General features: G+C 25.1%; 2 protein-coding genes across 3 annotated transcripts in view; one reads left to right on the top strand and one right to left on the bottom strand.

Annotated features, from left to right (window-relative positions):
• LOC129962097 (poly(A) RNA polymerase, mitochondrial-like) overlaps nt 1-12,113 on the top strand; it is a 29,084-nt gene extending 16,971 nt beyond the window's left edge. For both annotated transcript variants that reach the window (XM_056075821.1, XM_056075819.1), the window contains 6 exons: nt 1,198-1,398; nt 4,004-4,210; nt 4,952-5,166; nt 7,495-7,721; nt 9,972-10,061; nt 11,694-12,113. In XM_056075821.1, coding sequence (XP_055931796.1) covers nt 1,198-1,398; nt 4,004-4,210; nt 4,952-5,166; nt 7,495-7,721; nt 9,972-10,061; nt 11,694-12,085 — 1,332 coding nt within the window. In that variant the 3' untranslated portion in view covers nt 12,086-12,113. The remainder of the gene's footprint in view (nt 1-1,197; nt 1,399-4,003; nt 4,211-4,951; nt 5,167-7,494; nt 7,722-9,971; nt 10,062-11,693) is intronic.
• Nucleotides 12,114-12,951: 838 nt separating this feature from the next.
• Nucleotides 12,952-20,725, bottom strand: part of LOC129962312 (atrial natriuretic peptide receptor 1-like) — a 42,537-nt gene continuing 34,763 nt past the window's right edge. The window contains exons 19-23 of the mRNA XM_056076058.1: nt 20,598-20,666; nt 17,628-17,802; nt 14,968-15,066; nt 14,050-14,141; nt 12,952-13,224 (exon numbers count right to left, since the gene is read on the bottom strand). Of these exons, the coding sequence (XP_055932033.1) occupies nt 13,174-13,224; nt 14,050-14,141; nt 14,968-15,066; nt 17,628-17,802; nt 20,598-20,666 (486 nt within the window). The 3' untranslated portion in view covers nt 12,952-13,173. The remainder of the gene's footprint in view (nt 13,225-14,049; nt 14,142-14,967; nt 15,067-17,627; nt 17,803-20,597; nt 20,667-20,725) is intronic.

Here is a 20,725-nt window from a genome sequence, read left to right as displayed (position 1 = left end):
CCTTCTGCATGTCACCTCTTTATGAGGTAGAATCGTTGAAAAACGGTTGTTCCAAGATATTGTGATGAACAGAATGGAGTAATGTTTCTAGAAAATAAACGAATAAAAAGCTTAATTTTAAGGTAAGAAAGGAACATGAACTATGTTCATTCTAAACTAAATAGTACTTAATATTAAATACTTTGCTTATAAATCATTTATATTAATAAAAAAGAAAAACAAAGTTAATAAACTTTTTTTTTTTGCTTGTTTTGCTGGCAAATTTATCTACCATTTCAATTAAATTTAAGTTTTTGATAGTTTTTTTATAGTTCTTAATATGCTTCTCTTTGGCAAACTACTTAAGCTAAGATTTTTTTAAAAATTATTTTTATTCTAGTCAACAGCTAAGATTTTCACAACATAACTTGATATGAATTCTCAAAGTATAAAAAGACCCACTAAGTTATTTTAGACTTTATATTTGAATTTTATTGTTATTTCTCTTGTCCTTTTTTCTTTGTTAATAAAGGGCTTACATGGATGAATAAAGCATCAACAGATAGGAATTTTCAACAAGTTCTGATAGATTTTTTTACATTATACTGCATATATTATTTTCATTAATATTTTCAGTTTACACAAAAATAATTTGTTTCAAATATAGATTAAAAGAAGATAAATGAGATGGTAAAAATTTAATTATGTGAATGTTTCATATGACTTCACTGATATTTAATTTTGTGTTTAAATTAAAGATATTTGCTTATTGGTGTTTAACCTTATATTTACCAAATTATTTGGTCATCAATTTTTCAAATTTGTTTTTGAACCATTCGTTAATTTTTGTACAGAATAAGTCAAGGAAGAAGAAAAAACTTCTTTAATAATTGAAATAATTTAATTAATTAGATTAATAATTAAAAAAATTAATGTTATTTTTAGTTGACATCTACTGTTTTCTATTGGAAATATGTTCTTTGTATTTTTTCAGATACTGTTAGAACAAATAGTCACCTTTTTATTACATTAAAAAATTATATTTTTCTTTTATTTCAGAAATTTATATAATTAAATAAATTTTAAAAGATTTATATTGCATATTTATTCTTGTAGGATTCATAATTGTTGCACTATATTTGATAAAAAAGTAAAATGTGAATTTTTTATTAATGATTTTTAAAGTGATTTATAATTTTTAACCAATGATATTTTCAGGTTTTTCTGTTAATTGAATTTGCCAATGAAGAGAGTGTAAAACAACTTCTTTTGAATTGTAGCTGTAAAAATATTTTGGATGTTTTCACAACGTTTTCTCGAATCATACGATTTGATAAAAAGTTTGAGAAAAGTACACCTAAAACAGCCCTTACAGAAGAAGAAATCATTTTAGAGTCTGTAAAATCAAAAAGAAAAACAGTAAGTTGACTTTATAAGTTTTGTACATCTTAATTGATTAAACGACTTTTTTCTTATAGCATTCTAATCAGGGCTGTTGTATTCTGTTATATATATACATGAAATATGATGCTAACTTTTTGTTTTCACAAAATTTGAAAACTACATTGTTCATTATCTAATTTTTTAAACTTTAACTATTATTTGATGCTGTGTACAATATGCTAATCTTTCTTGTACACTGTACTGATAAAACATGCATGTTGAGAAAACACCTATGCAAAAGTGTTTGAATTACCAAATCCAAAATGTATGTATTTTAATATTTTTAAACACCAAAATATGCTCAGTGTGCTTAATATAAAACAATAGTAATCTACCTTTATAATATGTTTAAAATGCAATGGAACTTATTATGCTTATTAATCACTTGTTTCTTTATTTGAATTTCTTTTTTAACAATTACTACTAATTTCATTTGAAGACTTTTTATTTTAAATTAGCTACATTTGGAAATAATCTTCTTTATTTAGATTACTAAATTTTTATAAATGCTAAATTATGTCAAAATGCATTATTATTTAAAATTTCATCTGTCTTGTTAGATAAAATTGAAAAGTTTGAATTTAATGAAGATTAAGATGCTTGTAAATATGAATTATTTTCTACCAATAATTCTGAATGAGTTTAATTGCCTAAAAGAAAATAAATTTGAATTATGATAACCATAAAATTAAACCTGTATTTAAGAAGCAGAGCAAAAAGTAATGATTGATTATCAAATTATGTAAAAATATCGATTTGAATTTTATTCAAGAAAATATTTCAATCTTCAAAAGTTATCAGGCGATATAAAATTATCTTCTTTAATTGTACTTGAGTTGAAAATTATATTTTATAAAGAATAAATTAAACTGTAGTTAATATGAAAATTGTTTTTGGAGTTAATATATAAAAGATGTATTTTGTTAACTATACTTATAAAAAAATAAAAGGATTATATGATTTGATAAAACAAGAAATTTGTTTGAGTTTTTTTATAACAAAAAGAAAGAAAAGGCTGCAAATCACAAAAAGGTTAAATTAAGGAGGAAAAAAAAAAAAAAAAAATGTACAACTTTGAAAAAAAATCATTAGAACGATGTACTATGTGGTTTTTTTAATTTTAAAAATGTGTGATTGTTATTTTTATAATATTTTTTTTTTAAATATCTAGGAGAAGCATCAAAATCTTCAACTTTTAATAAACTAAAATTCTAAGTACTATGCCGGGGAAAAAAAAAAAAAAAAAGGTACTCTGAGTACGAAGTAAATGTATTCTCATTTCTATCTTTTAAAGTATATTTGTTTTAAATTTGGCAGCTTTTAATTCATTGATCTGGCTTGAAGATTGCTACAGACAGACACACACATCCACTTTTATTATTAAATTAATATTTGATTTAAATCATTTTTAAAAACTTCGTGGACTGTCAATGTTTTTTTAAGTATTGGATTTGATTTGAGTTATGGTTATAATTATTTATGTTTAGAAAATGAAACATTAATCAATATGCAATCCCTTTCTGAAAGGTGGTGAATTAAATATATATTTTAAGTTTACTATAAATTGTTTGACACACCATGGCAAAGCATTTTTTAATTAAAGTTTTTAAAATTCCTTTTAAATCTTTAGTAGTTTTTTATATATATATATAAAAATTACAAACTTAGATTTTGTGTGAAAAGAATATCATCAGTGTTTTTATTATGAGCAGAAATAATTCAAAATTACTTAGATTTTTAATTGTATCAGTTATTCAAAATTTACGTGTTTATTTAATTGAATAGATAGAAGGACAATAATAAGTTGATAAGAACAATAATATTTATTAAATAATAAGTTGAAATTTACACTTATTATTTAATAAATTCCTTTTAGGGCTAATTGATTGGCAGTATATTTGACTTGAACAGATTCATATTTATTTAATAATTCAATGATACAAATATGGCCCTTTAATTTAGCATTAAGTTTAGGCTAATGAATTTCATAAAAAATGTAATTTATATGCAAGATAAAATAATTAAATTCTTAGCAACTAATGCAAACTTCTTGATATAAAAGAAAGGAAACCTAGCATTTAAAAATATAAATAAAATAAAATTCCATCATAATAAAACTAGATTTTTTTTTATCAGTGAGTTCCTTTCAAATATATGTAAGATAGTTCATGTAAATTTTCATTTTCATGTCAATGTATTAGATCTCTCTTTTTGTTCTTTTTATTTATTTATTTTTCAAATTAAGTTGGTAGAATCTATATTTTCATTCTGAATAAATTTTAATTAATGATTTAATTTAGTTTGGTCTTATCATTAATATTGGTAAATAAAATAACTAGAGTGTGCCTATAGATATAATTTGCTAGATCCTCTCTTCTCTCAAATGCTTTAAAATTTACTATCATGATTTTTAAGAGATTTTGAACATATCTTAATTTGTATGAATCGTTTTTATTTGATGTAAATGCATTTATTTAACTCTTATATAAATTTGATTTGTTAGATATAAATCATTGCATTTACTTACATTTTATACATCAATTTAATTACTTACATTGTGTTTTCTGAAATTTTGCAATAGGTATCTGAGTTAATAGAGCACATATATGTGTCTGAAAAACTTTCTGAACTGGATACTAGGTTAAGATTCTTCTTTTGTGAATTTTTGAAAGATGCTATCACAGGTCTGTTTCCTTATTGCGATGCTTTGCCATTTGGTTCATCTGTAAATGGATTTGGAAAGCAAGGCTGTGACTTAGATATCATGATAAGGCTATATCCATCTCAGGTAAAGATTTTTTTATTGAATGATTTCTCATTATATAATGAGTTTTAAGGTATATATTATTATATTTAGAAGTTTCAGTTTGATTGGAAATTAATTTATATATAAATAAAATAATTCAAAATGTTATATTTGTGATATTAAAAATTAGCTAAATATAAATATCCATTTTCAGGTAAATTAATATTTCTTAGTACATAGTTTTTGAACACTTTGATTTAAGTTTGTTCAAATTCTCTGAACAAATTTTCATTTATTTACTATTGTACTAAAACTTCTGGAAGTTGTATGTTTCATGCTGCACACTCTCTTCGGAACTTAATTATTATTTAATCTGTTATTATAATTGCATTTTAATTGCAACAAATTTTAGTATTCTATAGCATGTGTAATAATAATTAATTAATTTAACAATATTTAAAATTAAATTTTCGTCAAAGCATTGATAAACTTTTAAAAATTATTTTTTAATTAATTTTACTGTTCAAAACATTACTTTAAAATAATCTATTTGAAATGTATTGCTGGCATAAAATGGAAATTTGATAATTTTAAATTTACATATATAACCATTGTAATTTGTAATGTTTTTAAAGTTTTGGATGTCTAGTGATTTATCGGTTTACAAGCTATATACAGTTATTTTAAAATAAATTTATTTATTGGTATATTATTTATTTAACATTTCATAATAATTTTGATCTTTTAATGATTTGATTTTATTTTTTCATATTTGTATTGCAGGTTGTCCAAAATACTGAATTTCATTTCTTAAATAAAACTTGTATTGGAAATGAGAAAGAGCTTCAGAAAAGAACTATCTATGCATTGGGCACACTTTTCAGCACATTTTTACCTGGTTTTTATTCTGTACAAAAAATTTTACATGCTCGAGTACCTATTATAAAATTCAGCCATAAAATTACAGGAATGGACTGTGATGTATCTGTAAATAATATGTAAGAATTTTTTTTAATGTACTACTGTTAAATTTTATTTTGTTCTTTTTTTTTCATTTTACTTAGTCAAACTTCATATGGAGTATAGTGATACTTTTTAAATTGTATGTGCTATTCCTAAATTAGGCTATATGTAAGAATTTTCTTTTGAAATAAAGAACAGTTTCTACAATGTTGCAGAGTAAAAAAAAAACAACAACCATAATATTAATAATAATTTAGAAATCCATCTTTATTTGAGAACTTTCATTGAATTTTCACCAATTCCCTTTATTATTATTATTTGTTTTGGTCATTTATCTTCTGCATGATAAATTATTTTGATCTTATAGCTTTGAAACAAGTGGGTGGGAGGATTTTTTAAAATCAATAAATAATAATTTTAGTAATGATTTTTTTTGTATGTGTATTTCATCTTTTCTCATAAATATTAAGAATTCTTTATTTATGGATATTTAAGAAATATAAATATCTTTTTTTGAATAAACATGGAAAACAACAAAGGCTAATTTTGCCATCAGAATGATAGATGTTTGATTATCATATTTTTGCTTTTTTCTTATTCGTAGAAGGCTATAGAATCAGTTTTCATCCATAGATGGTATTGAAAAGTATTTTCAAATGAAATATAAGAGAAGATGATGGGGAGAGTTTAAACAGTCTTATTATAAGCTGTATATATATATATATATATGTTAAATATATAAGTTTTTTTACAATCCTGTTTGTTTGTATAAAATCATTTCTACAGTAGATAGTTTCTCTGTAGATATTCCATAAACATAAGAAATAAATATATTTTATGAACATATTTTATGTTATTTTTCCATCCAATAGGAATAGTACATTTTATCTATATATGAAAATTCCACTCTTAGAAGTAAAATATTACTACTTACTAGTAAAAAAAAAAAAAAAAACAGTATTATAAAGTAATGAAAAAAATAATAGAAACTTCTTATAATATTATGCGTATTCCTAAAATTGTAAGAGATATTGATTAAAAAGAAAGAGTGGGAAGAAACCCTCTCTATAATTTTGATCTCTGTATTTATTAATTATTTATAAAACATTAATAAATATTAAATTCATTACACATTAAATTCATGAAATCAAAAGAATGTTAATCATTTGATCTGCTATCTGGTTCAATTTTAAAAGTATTTTTTCCAAATATTCTATTCTATTTCTAAATATAATTTTTGTGTGTATGTCTTTAAGCTTTATTTATTATTGTTACATTCAGTACCTAATGCCAATGAAAAAATCTTAATATAAATAAAAATCACTTTGCCTATAAATTTTTGCATGTTTTGCATCTCTTTTTAAAGAATTGGATTGAATTCAACCAACTTTTGTACACTTGTTATATTAGACATAAGAAAAAATATTGTGAATTTTTCAAAGTAAAAAAAAAAAAAAGTACTCAATTTATTAGAAATTAACTAAAATTTTGTCTTTCTTTAAATTACTCTATGACTATTTTTTTTCTTTCATTTTAATATATCTTTTAACAAAGGTTTTATTGTACAATTAGTGATTTGATCATGCTTAAAACTAAATTTATAACCTTTCTTATACTTCAGCATTTGTGAACAAAATCTGCTGTACTAATGCACAAATATTAATAACTTATAGAGAAAATCAGCTATTGATAGTTTTAAAAGTTATTTCATTCAATCAATATCCTAATTTTAATTAAAAAAGCATTTCAGATGATAAAAAAGATTTTGTATAGTATGATATATAAAATTTGAAAGGATACAAAATTTGATGTAGGATCTGTATATTATGTTATAATAATAATTAATTAATTATAATAATTGCTCATAAGTAATTAAAATACTAAAAAGTATGTAAAAAGATTTTAATCCCAAGCAAGGCTAGGTATAGTACCTAGTATATAAATAAATATATGTTGAATTAGAAATGAATGAATTTAAAATGTTTTTAAAATGTGTTTTAAAAAATGTTTAAAATGATGTTTAAATCTTTGAAAAAGCAAAAAATAAATAGAAATATTAAAGTTCAGATAATTAAAAAAAATAAGATTATCATTTTAGTTTTCTCAGAATTTGAAGACATATGAAATATTGTTTATCAGTATCATTCTGTGTAAGTATTTTTTAAAAAAATGTTTGTAATGTGAAATGTGTGTGATTCTCATTTAAAAAATTTAATTATAAAAGTCATTGTTAAATAATGTTAATTAGTGCAAATTAACAATCAAGACAAAGATGGTTAATAGCATGATTCAATAGCAGCTTGTTGAATAGAATAATTACTTCTCATAAGTAATTAAAATACTAAAAACTTCTTTTTTTGCAGGTCAGCTATTTTAATGTCTGAGATTCTTTATTTCTGTGGTGAAATTGATTCAAGAGTACGGCCACTGCTTTATGCTGTTAAAAGATGGGCAAAGGAAGCTAATGTGACACATAGTGCACCAGGAGGTTGGATCACTAATTTTGGGTTATCACTTTTAGTAATATTTTTTCTTCAAAATAGGCCTGTTCCTATTTTGCCAAGTCTTATTGATGCTTTACAAATTGTTGGTAAGTAATATTTAAAAATATATAATATATTCGTTTGGTGCTTTAAATGAAGATTGTTTTTGATAGTTTGGGCGAGATTATCTATATATGTATATAATATGTGTTTAAAGATTCAAATGCAATAAAATAAATAACATTATCATAAAAAAATTATTTAACAGTAAAAATAGATTTCTATAAAATATTTTAATTTAAAAATTAGTAGTAATTGTAGGATAAAATGAAATACAAATATATGCTTAATAAGTTTTATTTTATACACAAACATGCATGCATTGACACACATAATTTCTGATTATTAAGTTGGAAAGAAGTCTACTTTTAAATTATAGCTTTATTTTTCTTTATTATTAAAAAAAGAAAAAAAATTTTGCAGCTTTTAAAATTTCTTTGTTTAAACCATTCCAGAAACTTAATGAACATGCTTTTTACAACAGCAATATATAGGAACGAAAGCATTCAGAGCTTATATACATTAAAAGAGGGGGGGGGTACCTAAATTTAGTTGAGCAGACATTTATAATAATTCGCATAATATCATAATTCGCACAACATGGACAGAAATTAGATTCTGAGAAGCATGGAAAAGTCAGAAGTTAAAGGGAAGCTTCAATTTGTGGTTAATTAATTTAAGAATGCAGTAAATTGAATTTACTATATTTTATCCATCTTTGGCAATCAGCGGGTTCATTGGAATGAAAAATTCCTGAAATTTTCTATTAAATATTTTTGTAGCTTCCTTTTAATGACTTCCTCAGCAAATTTTAATAGGTATGTAACATGCACTATTTTGAAAGTTTTAAACCATTCTGTTCATTGTGCAATGCATCTGTCATATTGAAAATAATTGCACAACACTATACCTCAACCAAAGGTGAAAAACTCAATAAAACATACAAGTTAACTTAAAAGAATTTATGCAATATAATTAAAACTAAAATTCAAAGTAATGAACATAATAGTTATAAAATGGAACAGAAGAATGACTTATATAATCCACATCTTCCTTTTTATAATATACATGGTTTCACAAACATGCATTAAGGAAAAGCAGTAATTATTATATTAGTTGCTACTCAGTATTCATATTAATTTTATATTAAGAACTGAGTTTTAACTTTAATTAAATTAAACTATATCTTATTACTGTGAAACTGACTATTTCCAATTTTTTGCCACGAGCTTTAGATTTTAGCTTTATTTAAAATATCATTTCTGCATTTTGAAATTTTATAAGAAGGTCTGAAACAAAGAATGACTTCACTTATACAATATGCTCTTATATTCTGGGTTTTAATACATCATTTGAATTGTTTCTTAAGCACAAAAAGTTTTTTTTGCTCTATTTTTAATTTTATCTACTCTATACAGTTAATTTTGTATGGTTGATTGATGCCAGTGCATTTGTGGAGCTGAGGTCTTACAGGAATTTTCTTCTTTTTAAAAAAGACATTGTTTTCTAATTTCTTGATATATTTCAAAATTTCATAGACTTCATGGTTTGTTGTACATTGTTCTACATACATTGTTTTTTCTTTGAGATTTTATAAATATTATTTATATCAATTAAAATTTCTAAATGTATTTGCAAGTTACTTAATTGTTGTTTTTTGCATCCTAATTTATACTTGTTGGAGCTTACATTAGAGTATTTTCAAATGTAATTTAAATCAAATTAAAACATTTTTATTTATGTTATAAATTATATTTTTAATGTATATTTGCAGTGACAATTGTTAATATTTTCCCCCCATTCACATAGATATGAATATATGTTAATATTCATATATCAGTAGATAGAAATTGTTGCTTTCATTTATCCAATGAACACTATCCTCCTCCTACTTAAAATCTATATGATGTTTATTATCTTAGGATAAGTTGAATATAATGGAATAAGTTTAAAATGTCCCAGTCAAATATAATGGTAGCTTGTGCATTGCAGCCATAGGAATGCCATAACTTATATTACATTGTGCAGTTATGCATTTTAGCATAATATAAACTTTGCCTTGTAACTTATGAATATCTTTAAATTTGAAAGTCTTTTGCATTAATTTTTTATGAACAACTGAATACTACATGATTTGAAAATTACTTTATCACCAATATGGGGATTTACATATCAAGATTCCTCCCTCCCCCCTGTTGATATTTTCTACATAAAATATTACTCCATTATTTTTTATGCCTGTACATTTATATCACAGTATTATTTAAATTATATATATATATATAATATATCTTTAGGTGAAGAAACAATGCCAAACTTTGGAGTAGAATATTTGACACCCATCTCTGACTTGCAAACTAAGGCATCATTAAATACAGAATCATTAGGTAAAAAAAAAATAAAAAAAAAGTTTTTTAGTATCTTTATATTTTTTTAAATGTTTAGATATATATGTTTTTAAATTTTAAGAAATAGAATAGTTAGTCTCTTCTTTTGAAACAAGTAGAAAATTAATGTTATGATTTTGAAAGATATAATGGTGTTTATATTAATTTCTGTAATTGCTACCATGCATTTTTTTAAAAATATGCTAATTGATTCTGCTAGATAAATACTGAAGAAACTCTTTTAACATTTCAATCTCAAGTTTATTTCCAAAGTTTGTAATCTGGTCTAACCTTTGTTAAAAGTTTTAATATTTCCCCTTCTTTGATAGCTATTCGCACTTTTAACTTTTGATTACATTTATATATGTTTGCTACCCTTAAATTTCTAGTTTCATTATTCTAATAAAGGATGGTGTTTAAATCTTTCAACTCTGAGCTATTTTAACCATACGTCCTGTTTTGGACTGAGTGTTTTTTGATTTATAATGATACTTTAAAAATATATTTGAAAAATATAAATTTTAAATTTCATGTATAATAATTAAATTTTCATTAAATTCGAAAGTCTTTCTTAAGTTCTTTCCTTTCGATATTGCCTTAAATTTGCTACACCAATCTTTATGTGAAATATTCATAGATAATATTTCAAAGAGCCACAAGGTTTTATAACTAAGCAAGTTAAATGTTGTCGTTCAAAAAGTCTTGAGGCAAATCACTTTTAAAAAATGCCAACCTGAATAGTAACTGGACTTAAACCTCACTGCAATAATCTGCAGAATTTTTATTGTTATTGCTACTATTATTTTACTATTTTAATTATGCCTTCCAATTAGAATCTTTCCATTTTTTTTATTTAATGAATGTTAATTTTAAATTTGATTAATTTAAAAATAAAATTCTTTGAAATTATGTATGTTTCTAATGTTGGTAATATGTACAGAGTATGTTATGATTTGTTAAAACTTCAAATGGAAACTAAAAATCCTGGAAAATTGTTGTTTGCACAAATGTGTTTAGAAAGAAATAAGAATTTTCTAATAAGAAAAAAAAATTTGTTTCAAAACACACTGATAGAGGCTGATGAATTGAAATTTAAAGCAGTTTAATGCATATCAGATTTTTATTTAAATGCCTGAATACACATGGACTTTTTATTAATGGAAACAGCATACCATCATTACCAGAAAAAGGGTTGTTTTATTGATATGAGCAATTTTCTAAATCACTTCTCAATAACTTAGGCCATATCATGTAGAAGAGGTCTTGTTAGAACATATTGTTTAAATATTTTTTTTTCAAAGTTGTATTTTTAATTATCTTTCAACACCCATTTTAGACAACTTTTGGGATTGAATTTTTTTATTATGAAATATATGTTTTTCACTTGAGCTCATTTATGAAATTGCAGTTATTTAAAAATATTTCTTCTTTTTTATGAATTTTAATGTATTAAAAAATCTGTATTCATTAAAACTATTATAATTTATTTAAATGAAATATATGTAAATTAAAATAATAAAATGCTTTCTTCAGTTAAATAAATGATTTCTTGTAATATTATGAGGCTATTTCAGCATATTATGAGGTTTTTGTAAAACTTTAATTACAATATTTATTTATTTTTATTTACAGCCATGCTTCTAAAAGAATTCCTAAATTTTTTGGGCTCACATCCATTTCAAAATAAACATTTATCTGTACTTACTGGTAAAGCTTCTACTCTGGAAGAAAGTTGTTATCCAATATGGTTGCAGTATCCTGTTGAAGAAGATAAAAATGTAACGAAAAATGTTTCCCATAGCGATTGTTACGAGTTGTGTGAAAAAGCTCGGTTATCTTCTAAGTTCATAGCTTCTAATATGGGTGTAAAATGTACAGCTCCATCTGATTTTCCTCGAATCCTTGGTATCTCAACCTTATTAAAAACATTTTCAAAAAAATCTAATGAAGTAGATTTAAACAAATTATTATTAAATGAGAAAAATCGAAACAGTAACACTAGAAATCGTCAAAAAAGGACATAAGTTATGTTAATAAATAGTTTTAATTTTATGTGAAATTTGTCTTTTCTTGTATATTATAGTTTTTTTATTTGTGATCCTATGCAGTGAAAGATTGTTGAAAAATGCAATTAATATATGACGTATCCAAATGAAAAATAATCTTTTCGTGCCCTGCAGTTATTGGTCTAATTGAACTTTTGAGTTTTATTGAATATGTCAGAAGAAACCTGGTATAAAGCAATTATTAGTGGCTTTGAATGTAATAGAAACGACATAATAAGAAACTTTTTGTCATTGATTACTTCAAACAAGGTGACCTTGCAGTAACTCAATTTTTTTCTTGATGTTTTAATATTTATAATTTATTTCTGTTCAAAAGAAAGTCTAATATTATATACCAATATGATTCTGTTGCATTTAAAAAGTAAGAGTAAAAGGTACGCTTCATATTTGACTGATTACAGCGAAATTGTTAGACATGAAATGGATTAAATGTAATATAAAAATCTGAGATTAATATTTTTATTCTACAACAGATTATACAAGTACATTATAAACAGAACAGTATTTTTACATTTGGCATCTAGTAACAGTATAATATTTGGCATCTAATAACAAAAAGGTTTTTTATTACAGACTAAGTGTGTACTTTTTGTTTTTTAAAGTCACAGCTATGTTTCAGTTGTGTTTAAAAGAGCTATTAAGTGCATTTACATTTACTATTTCACATAAAACATGCTAAATTTTAGTGCTACAAATATGGTGCTTTGTTTTAAAATAGAAAAATTTCCTCTGTTTTAATGTTTCATGCATATAAGTGTGAGGGACTATAGTGACTATATACTCCATAAGTGACTATATACTCCATAAAAATTAATGATCAAGCATTTTTTTTTTTCTCTAGTCTACATCGCATATTTAAAATTTTTGTTTTCTAAGTGCATGGCTAAATTTGTGCATAAACTAGTCTGCTAAGAAATACTTTTTGATTATTATAAAAGCTGTCTTTTTTTTTCCAAAAGCAATTCCTAAAGTATCAAAGCTGCATGCTTGCTAAAATCATTGTTATTACTCCTAGAGACGTCATTTCATTTCACCCAAATATCTACTTAATTTTCAACTTCATTTTCCAGCCAATATGTTTTCATTGTTCCTTTGCCCTGAAAACATGTGCATATTTAGATTATATGCATCAAATAAAAGTATTGTTGGCATCTATATTTCTAAAATGAAACTAAATAACTAGTACCCAGCATCAACCATTGGATCAATTTCACAAATTTTTATTTTAAATGAAAATTTATAGCCCTTGGATTAAGATATCTTTATCCGGAAAAAAAAAAAAAAAATGGAAATTTTCGAAGGTTAGCTTGCTATTTTGATCTATTATATGTATATATATATATATATATATAAATTATTGTCAGCTTTTCAGATATTTATACAAATTTTAGGATCCACTACAAAAGCTGAAAATCTTAAAATTCCATGAAAAATTAGAATTAACTAAATTCAATGAAACTAACTTTAGAAATTTTATTTAGTAGACATTTCATTGCAATCTTAAAGAATTTCAACTCATTACATATTAAGCAAGACTATGAAGCTAAAAGCCATTGCAGTTTGATTATAAATTGACTTCTAAGATATTAAAATAGGTTTTTTGGAATCCATATATTTGCTTTGTTTATCTATGTGTTAAAGAAGCATGTCCATTTTTCTGAGTCAAGTTTTTTCAAATTTAATTTCATATTTTTCAAAATTTTTCTTTGAATTTGAAAGTGAAAAGTAAATCTTACACTATAAATGGACGGAGTGAGTAATAAAATTCTACATTGCTTAAATTTTAGGAAACAACATTTATGCAAAATATTTCATTCTCAAAAATATACGTGTTTTTTTTATTTATTTAGATTTGTGTTTATTGTGAGAGTTATATTTGAAAAGGAAATTTATAGGCTTCAAAATTTTGAAAGCTACTTTACCTTCACTTCAATTTCACCTCTTGGTACTATGATAAATGTTCCAAAGGAGTCCAAAATCATTTTTGTTTGGTGACTGGCGTGGATTTTCATTGCTAAAAATATTATTAAAAATTAATGTGACAAACTTACAAACATTATTTAATGATGAACAATTTATTGAAAATTAGGTGGCAATAATAATAAATAAATGGTTTAAATTTTGTTAAGAATGTTGAAATACCAATTTGCTAACAATGTACAATAGAATAATACATATTGTTGTGCATTTGTAATATAGTTTTTTTTACTCAAAATTACTCGGGTTTTTTGGTAAGGAAGAGAATTTTACAAATAGTTTTAACGGATATTGAAAAGATGTTGAGTTCATGACCCGTGACTTTGGCGATGAAATCCCGAGAATATTGGAGAATCATGGCCATTTCTTCTTTAGAATTTAAATACCGCGTTTGTTCTAAACACTTTTTTTCCCGTCACAGAAACTATAAAAAGCTGAGAAACAAAACTGACGTCAGTCAATAAAGAGTAGTAATCAGTTGAGTGAGCTCAAGAAAGTAGACGATTCGAGAGAGCATTGAGCACTTTGTGCTGGTGGATTGTTTAATAACAATCTGCTGTTGTTTACTGTGAGTTCATAGCACTCTTCGGTTGTGTTTTGCTATTGTGCAATCGTGTAGAATAAAGAGTTTTTAATTCTTTATTTAGCCTATTGTACTTATTCATCTACACCCACCACCGAATTTTTAGATTTTCAAACAACTGTAACAATGTATTGTATGAATTTTTATGAATCATATATTATCTAAAATATACATTAAAATATAATAGTATAATGTATAAAACATATTTTTTTATTTACTAAAAATTATATTTTCGGTAAGATTTATTGATTTTATTTATACTAAACAAAAATTAAGTTACCTTCACTTGTTGATTCCATTCTCGAAGCAGTATTGACCGTGTCTCCGAATAGACAGTATCTAGGCATTTTGAGACCAACGACTCCAGCCACACAAGGACCTACAAGTAGAGTTACTTATTTTTGTCATTATGTAAATAAAGAGTAGGGATTGCAATACCGGGATACCGAATACCGGTATTTTAGGCCATTTGTACAATTTTGTAATACCGGTATTCACAAGTTTAAATACCGGTTTTTCGGTATTTACTAGAAATTTTTTAAATTTCTCCACTATATGTTCAGGTATCGCGAACATAGCAAAATAGTATGCGTTTTTATTTTTATGTCTCCATAACGGGTGAAATTAATTAGCTAATTAACGGCTTAATTAATTGCTTAAAGCTAAATTAGAGAAACATGGATTATCCCTGAAAGAAAATATTGTATCCTTAACGACTGATGGAGCAACAATTATGAAAAAAGTTGGAAAGTTGATTGGTGCAAATCAGCAGTTGTGCTATGCACATGGAATTCAATTAGGATTAACAGATGTATTATACCAAAAAAATAACGAACAGAAGAATCCAAATACTGTGGATATAGAAATTTCGAATTCCAACTTTGAAAAGAATAAGAGTGAGAGTGATATTGAGAATGAATATAATGACAATGTAATTGTTGAAGAAGATACTGCTAATGAGGATGAAATATTAACCTATCAAGAATTGCTTCCTATAATTTATAAAGTTTGAAAAATTGTTAAGATATTTAAACATTCCCCTATAAAAAGGATATTTTACTAAAATATATACAAACTGAAAATAAAACAGAATATATGTTAATATTAGATTCTAAAACACGTTGGAATAGTTTACTCCTTATGATGGAGCGATTTTTGAAACTGAGAAGTCCAATCCAAAAAGCAATAATCGACTTAAACCTGTAAATTAATTTTTCAGATAGTAAATTCGACTTAATATCCAGAACTATATCAGCTCTACTTCCAATAAAACTGACAATTGAGGGCATTGTGTCGGAGAGATTCTAATTTATTAACAGCTAATGCAACAATAAATTTCATGTTGCAGTCACCGAAAGAACAGCACACATCACTATCTGAGGAATTATATATTACATTGAAAAATCGCACAGAAGAAAGGCATACCGAAATAGAAAATGTCTTAAGGTATTTACATAATTATAATGATTTTAAAAATGAAAAAGAAGAAAAGAAAATAACCAATTCAAATCGGATTAAGTTTAGAGTAAATTTTCTAAAAATTTTTTACCCACAACCCTATCCACATTCAGAAGAATTCGGTTCAATTATCGAAGATTATGATGTCACTACTGTCGATAATGAAACGGAATTGTCTCTTGAACAAAAATTAGAATTAGCGATAAATAAAAAAATTTCAACGAACCAAAATACAATACAGAAATCAGCTACATCCAAAACCATCCGACGAGAAACCGATTTATTTGAAGATGAGGGATTTAGAGGTAAATACTTGGAAAAAGTATATTGCGCATTGCTAACAGTTCCACCAACTAGCGTAGATGCCGAAAGAGCGTTTTCGACAGCTGGTCATTTTTACACAAAATTACTTTTCAGTCTTAATGACAGTACGATTGATGCATTATGTTTTTTAAGATCGCATTTCAAAAAGTTGTTATAGTACCCCAGACTGAATAGTGATATTTAAACTTTTTTGTGATTTAAATAAGTAAGACGTTTTTTTACTTTTTTGTGATTATATACTGTTATAATTTATAAGTTGCAAATTATTTTTTGTGATATTTACACTCTCTAACAAAACTGGCAAATAAAACAAAGAAACACCTGTGTTTTCTTTCTTTTTCTAAAATTTCTAATACCGGTATCCCGGTATTAAGATTTAAAAAATACCGAATACCGGTATTGAACTTTTGGTCCGGTATTGCAATCCCTAATAAAGAATAGTGGTTGGGTTGAGAGTAGAATCGCAGAGTTTCAGAAACGCTTGAAATTACTTATTATAGTTACGTTTTCATATTTTTATCAAATTTCTTTTCTACTCTGAGAGTTCCATGATCTTTTCAATCTGAGATTTTGATCGACGAAAATGGGTAAAAAGCATTAAAAACGTAAAAAGCAGACAGAAAATGAATCTATAATCAAGAGAAACGTAAGGTCAGAGCTGTTCGTCGTGCAGCTCATGGGAACTCACTGCTCATACAATATGAAAGCCGAATGCAAACCTTTTCCCCCTTTGAAGTTGGAAAAGTTGGATCTGGAATCTCGGTCGATCCAGTATAAAACGTTGAGCGGCAGTTTCCCTCCGCCCCAATCGAAAGCATGCTTTCGCTCACTCATGGTACGCCTTCCCCTTTTCATTCATCGGATATTTATGGGTTTCAATTCTTGTTGCTTTGACATCATCACCATATGCCGTATTAAATATTTCAGTTTCTTTTGAAAGAAATTAATCTTCAAAGAAAAAGTAAGTGTATCATTTTCTAGAAAGATATTCAGATGAAAATTTTTATGAGGGATCAATTATTGTTATTTATTATTGGTAAAAAACGATTAACGTTGCAGATTATTTATTGCATATCGTATTTGATATACATTATTGGGCCAGAAGTGAACTGACTGGTTGAAGATAGGAAACATTAGATATTAATTATTAATATTTACCTGAATGCAATCCAATCCTAATCTTTAGTTTCCTGTTAGGCTTATGACGGATTTTGAAATCTGTAATTGCTGATAATAATTTCAAAGCCAAGCGGGCGATTTCTCGAGCGTGCTCATTGCCGTTTCTCACAGGTAGACCTGATGCTACCATATAGGCGTCTCCAATGGTTTCAACCTTAAAAATTTAAGAAGCATTTATGCCTATGACAATGTTTCACTCCCGAAAAAGTGGCTAATGACATTTTTTCAAATGAAATTTTGCGCATTCGATATATACATACAATTCGATAAGAGGTATACATTCAAAGCGCATTAGGTTTTTAATAGTGTTTAGAGAACATTATCTACGTTTTATATTTACTCTGGTTGTTTTATTAAAAATTGAAAGAACCTAAGAAAAGAATTCTGATCAAAATCTTGATCTAAAATATTACACTAGCTCAGTCAAAGCATGAAGTCATTTTAGGAGAAATACAAAAGAAATTAATAATTGTTAAGGAAATATCTTTCGTAAATATTCTTTTTCATTGTCCATTCTTTTTTATAATTAATAGGAATCTCGATGGACTCGAAAGTTTCAAGCTTAACTTTTTTTGGGGAAACAGAGGGTCAAGAATTAGAATTTGCAACCAAAAATTCTATATATTCGAAGAAGTACTCAAATATTTACGATAGCTGAAAGGAATTTAAGAAAGGGAAAAAAGAAAATATTTTAACTTTAAATGGGAATATTTATCAGGCTTGGCAAACGATAGTTATCAATTTTGTTTAGCTGCATAGAACGGACATTTTGTTTCTATGATACACAAGTTACATTTTGAAACATTTACAAAGTCCTTTTAAATACTTTTTTTATTTTTAAAAATGAGGTAGAATTATTTTTAATGACTAAGATGCAGAATTAATGATCTTAAAACTGCCTACCATTGGCAACTTGGAAAAAACTCAACTTTTACCTATTTTTCGCATGAAATGAAACTTTGATTAGACAGGCAAAGCTTTTCAAAATTGTTATTCAGATTTTGGAATTACTTATTGATTTTGATAGTCAATTTCTTTTTCCTTTGTGAATAAGAGAAAATCGAACTATGTTTTTATAAAGAAAAAGAAAGTTGTAAAATTAAAAAAAAAAAAAAAAATACCAAGGAGCAATGCATCACCAAGAACTTTGTTTTATGAAATGTGCTTCATAAGCAAAGTCTTTAGAATTATAAGACTTAAATAATTATTTTTTTAGTTAATTTTTTTTAAAATTTCCGAAAAGAAAAAAAAACAAAATAAACGAAAGAAATTATAGGTTTTGAAAACGTCATTAGATTCTCAAATATTATAAATATTAAAAAGAAAAGAAATATATATTTTTAAAAAATATAGAAATTTCAATAAAATATAAATACATTATCTTGTTTTCGATTGTTTCTTATACGATGCCACACAGTATCATCTTTTAAAAATGATCAGGTTAAGAAAAAGACAAGTTTAGAACACTGCATACTACATACTATTAAAAAATGAAAGCATCAGCTTAAGATAAATTTCAAGGTTTAAAGTATTATCAACATAATGAATAACAAATCAAACTTTTCTTAACATTTTTACTAGGGAGCTGCAATATTCAGATTACATGCAGTTGTACAAATCCTCTTATTGAAAGACAATTAAAAAGGCAACTTTGACATTCGTAAAATTGAAGGAAAAGAAATTAATGCCTAAACTTTCGAAGTCATTCATGCTCAAAAGAGGTAAAGGATATTATAAACTTTCAATGAAATTAAGATTATAAGAAATTATGGGTGATACGTCATCATTTAAAGATACTGCTTCAAACTTTGTGACATTTCATCATTCTCAATATCTATTAAACTCCTCGATATTCTATAAACATTTTGAGTAGAATATATTTGAAATGTTAATAGAGTTATATTAAATTTAGATCAGTTCTAAGAAAATAATATCAAATACGCAAATGAACGATTAAAAAAAACTTTTCATGGAAAAAAATCGATTCCATTTATCTACATTATCAATATTTATGAATTGAAAATACTTAATTACTATCTCTAAAAAGAAAGCATTATTGCTTATATATCCATAGAATAATAATTTTGAATGAATACTCTTTCTTAATCGAATTTCTCAGAATATAAAATTTAATATATAATGTCTTCCCAGAATATAAATTTAACAAATATATAAAATGTTATCTTTAATCGTGGTAAGATAGTTAATTTCTTTGTTATATTATTATGGTTATTAATTGTTATTAATTAATGTGTTATATTATTTTATTGTTATATTATTTGTTATATTTCTTTGTTATAGTTAATTTTTGTAACATCATAATTTAAATAAAAAAAGTTAATTTAATTCTTATATGATTATAACTGGCCGAATTATATATAGAAAAAAAAATGATTTTCATTTTTTTAGGCCAAATAATCTCCGCTTTGAGAAAGAAATGGTTCAAGTTGATCGATAGATCTTTCCAAATGCAGCCAATGAAATGGTTTAAATAATGTTATACAAAACTTAATATTTTGGTCAATTTTAGACACGAGATTGGGATTTTTTTGTTTGTTTGTTTAAAAAATTAGTGTGACAAGAGTATTTCACTAACTATGATTAATATTTTATTATGATTAATATTTTTAATGTCATTTTTTGACTCAGACAACGTAAAATGTAATTTCTTTCTTTATTTAGAGCATACTTCTTGTTCAAAGTACATGCTTATTTCTAACGATGTAGGAATTCACGATTAGAGTGGAAATCTTGTGTATGAATAATATATTTTAAAGCTGATGCTTGTGTTTCTTTTTCTATAATTACTGTGATAATTATCGCATATCTGTTTATACAATTTTATAGTTAATTTATTTTGAAGCAAAATATAATGAATATAATGGATGCATTATGGGTCACTTCGAGTCATATAAATTTCAATTCACACATAAAATATAATTACTTTACCTTATACACATCAAAGTTCTCAATGATGGCATCGAAACATGAGTACAGATCATTCAAAAAGTCAACAACCTGAAATGTAAATAGCATTTACTAATATTTAATTGCCAGTATTTATTTGTACAGTATTG

This window comes from Argiope bruennichi, chromosome 2 (genome assembly GCF_947563725.1).
Source record: "Argiope bruennichi chromosome 2, qqArgBrue1.1, whole genome shotgun sequence".
NCBI lineage: Eukaryota > Metazoa > Arthropoda > Arachnida > Araneae > Araneidae > Argiope > Argiope bruennichi.
Note: the sequence above shows the minus strand (reverse complement) of the source record. Positions and strands in the feature narration are given on the sequence as shown.